The 1,590-nt window shown below is 61.8% G+C and overlaps 1 protein-coding gene across 1 annotated transcript in view; it reads left to right on the top strand.

The window, feature by feature from the left end:
- Positions 1-50: 50 nt before the first annotated feature.
- Positions 51-1,590, top strand: part of LOC103773650 (scavenger receptor class F member 1-like) — a gene marked incomplete at its 5' end in the record, with an annotated part of 2,264 nt that continues 724 nt past the window's right edge. The window contains 5 exons of the mRNA XM_008941025.1: positions 51-154; positions 372-483; positions 561-685; positions 864-1,001; positions 1,341-1,526. Of these exons, the coding sequence (XP_008939273.1) occupies positions 51-154; positions 372-483; positions 561-685; positions 864-1,001; positions 1,341-1,526 (665 nt within the window). The remainder of the gene's footprint in view (positions 155-371; positions 484-560; positions 686-863; positions 1,002-1,340; positions 1,527-1,590) is intronic.

The raw sequence follows: 1,590 nt of genomic DNA on the forward strand, positions 1-1,590 counted from the left end.
AGGGCGATGCTCGTCCCTGGGGTATTTCCCTCCTTTCCTCTCTCTTCCAGCTGCAACGACACCTGCCCAGAGGGGTATTTTGGTGTGAACTGTTCCTCGCCCTGCCAGTGCTCCCGTGGGACCTGTCACCCTGTGCAGGGTGACTGTGTGTTGAGTAAGAGCATCCTCAGATTTACCCCTGACACTGTGCAAGGGGCTGACTGCATCATCCTTGCCGGGGAAGGGGCCAGGTGGCACCAGGAGGGATGGGGCTTCATCACAGCCTCCTGGCCCCACCACCACTTGCCAGCTCCTGTGCCCTCTGTGTGGGATGGCTCCTTGGGCTTGGCAGCCACAGGATGTGCTGAACTCAACCCATCCTCTCTGCACAGGTTTCAAGGACCACGGGACCCTTGCAGCCGCCATCCTCGTCCCCCTCCTGCTGCTGCTGCTCTGTGTCGCCTGCTGTTGCTGTGGCGCTGGCCCAGCAGATGCTAGGGACAGGTATTTTTTTACATTTTGCAACCTTCCATGCAAAACCCCATCTCCCACGTCCCTTGACATCTGTCTCTGCTGTGCAGGGCGGCCGTGCCGGATGACGACGTGGTGGCCAGGATGAAGCACCACGTGCAGGGCGTGCTGGCAAACCTCAGTGCTATGATGCCTTGCTTTTCCCTGGGCGGCTACAAGCTTCCCAAAGTCACAGGTGAAAAACCACAGACCTGCCAACAGCCTTTCCAGAGTGTCACCCTCACCCTGTGCTCGCTGCATTGTCACCATTTGGGGAGGAGCCTGCAACCCCCTCACCCCACTGCACAGCTCGGGGCAGGCAGTGCTCTTCCACCACAGTGCCCAAGCTCAGCTGGGTGTCTTCTCCTCTGCAGTTTCCCACCACGACACGGAAATCCCCTTCAACCCCAGCTTCATTGAGTCGCCGTCGGCCGCGTGGGTTTCAGACAGCTCCTTCTCCTCCTTCGACACCGACAACGAGGGACCCGAGTACTCCGTCCCTCCCAGAGAAGGTGACGTCTTCCTCCTCTTCTCCCTGGCCACCCACAGCTCTTCTGAGCTTCAGTCCTGTCCTGTTCCCAGCCTCAGGGGTCCCAGGGACAGGTGCTGGCCACATGCAGGGTTTATTTTTGTATCCTTGTTTTCCTGTCTGCAAGGACAGGCCGGGGCCGTGCTCGGTCTCGTGTGCTGGGATGTGGCCGGTGTGTGCAGCCCCATTTCACAACCTCCTCCCAGGGAAACGCTCCCAGGGACAACCCTGTTGCATCAGTCCCTGCCTGGACGTCCCTGAGCGTGTCCCTGGGCAGGGGCGTAGCTCTGGCAGCCCTAACTCCCCTCCCCTCCTCCCCCAGGCATCCCGCTGCTGGGGGGGGCCGAGCTGCAGGATGGGGCATCCCCCGACCCGTCCGCCTTCGACTCCGAGGACGTCTCGCAGCCCTTCGCCATCCCTCGCACCTCCAGCATTGCCAAGGCCAAGCGGCCCTCCGTGTCCTTCGCTGAGGGGACGAAATTTGGGGCAGCAGAGACCCCCAGCCCTGGCCGGAAGCCCAAGACCCCATGGGGCCCATCCAAGCTGTCCTCACCACTGGGGGACGCAGCAGC

This window comes from Merops nubicus, unplaced genomic scaffold (assembly GCF_000691845.1).
Source record: "Merops nubicus isolate BGI_N331 unplaced genomic scaffold, ASM69184v1 scaffold30075, whole genome shotgun sequence".
Lineage (NCBI taxonomy): Eukaryota > Metazoa > Chordata > Aves > Coraciiformes > Meropidae > Merops > Merops nubicus.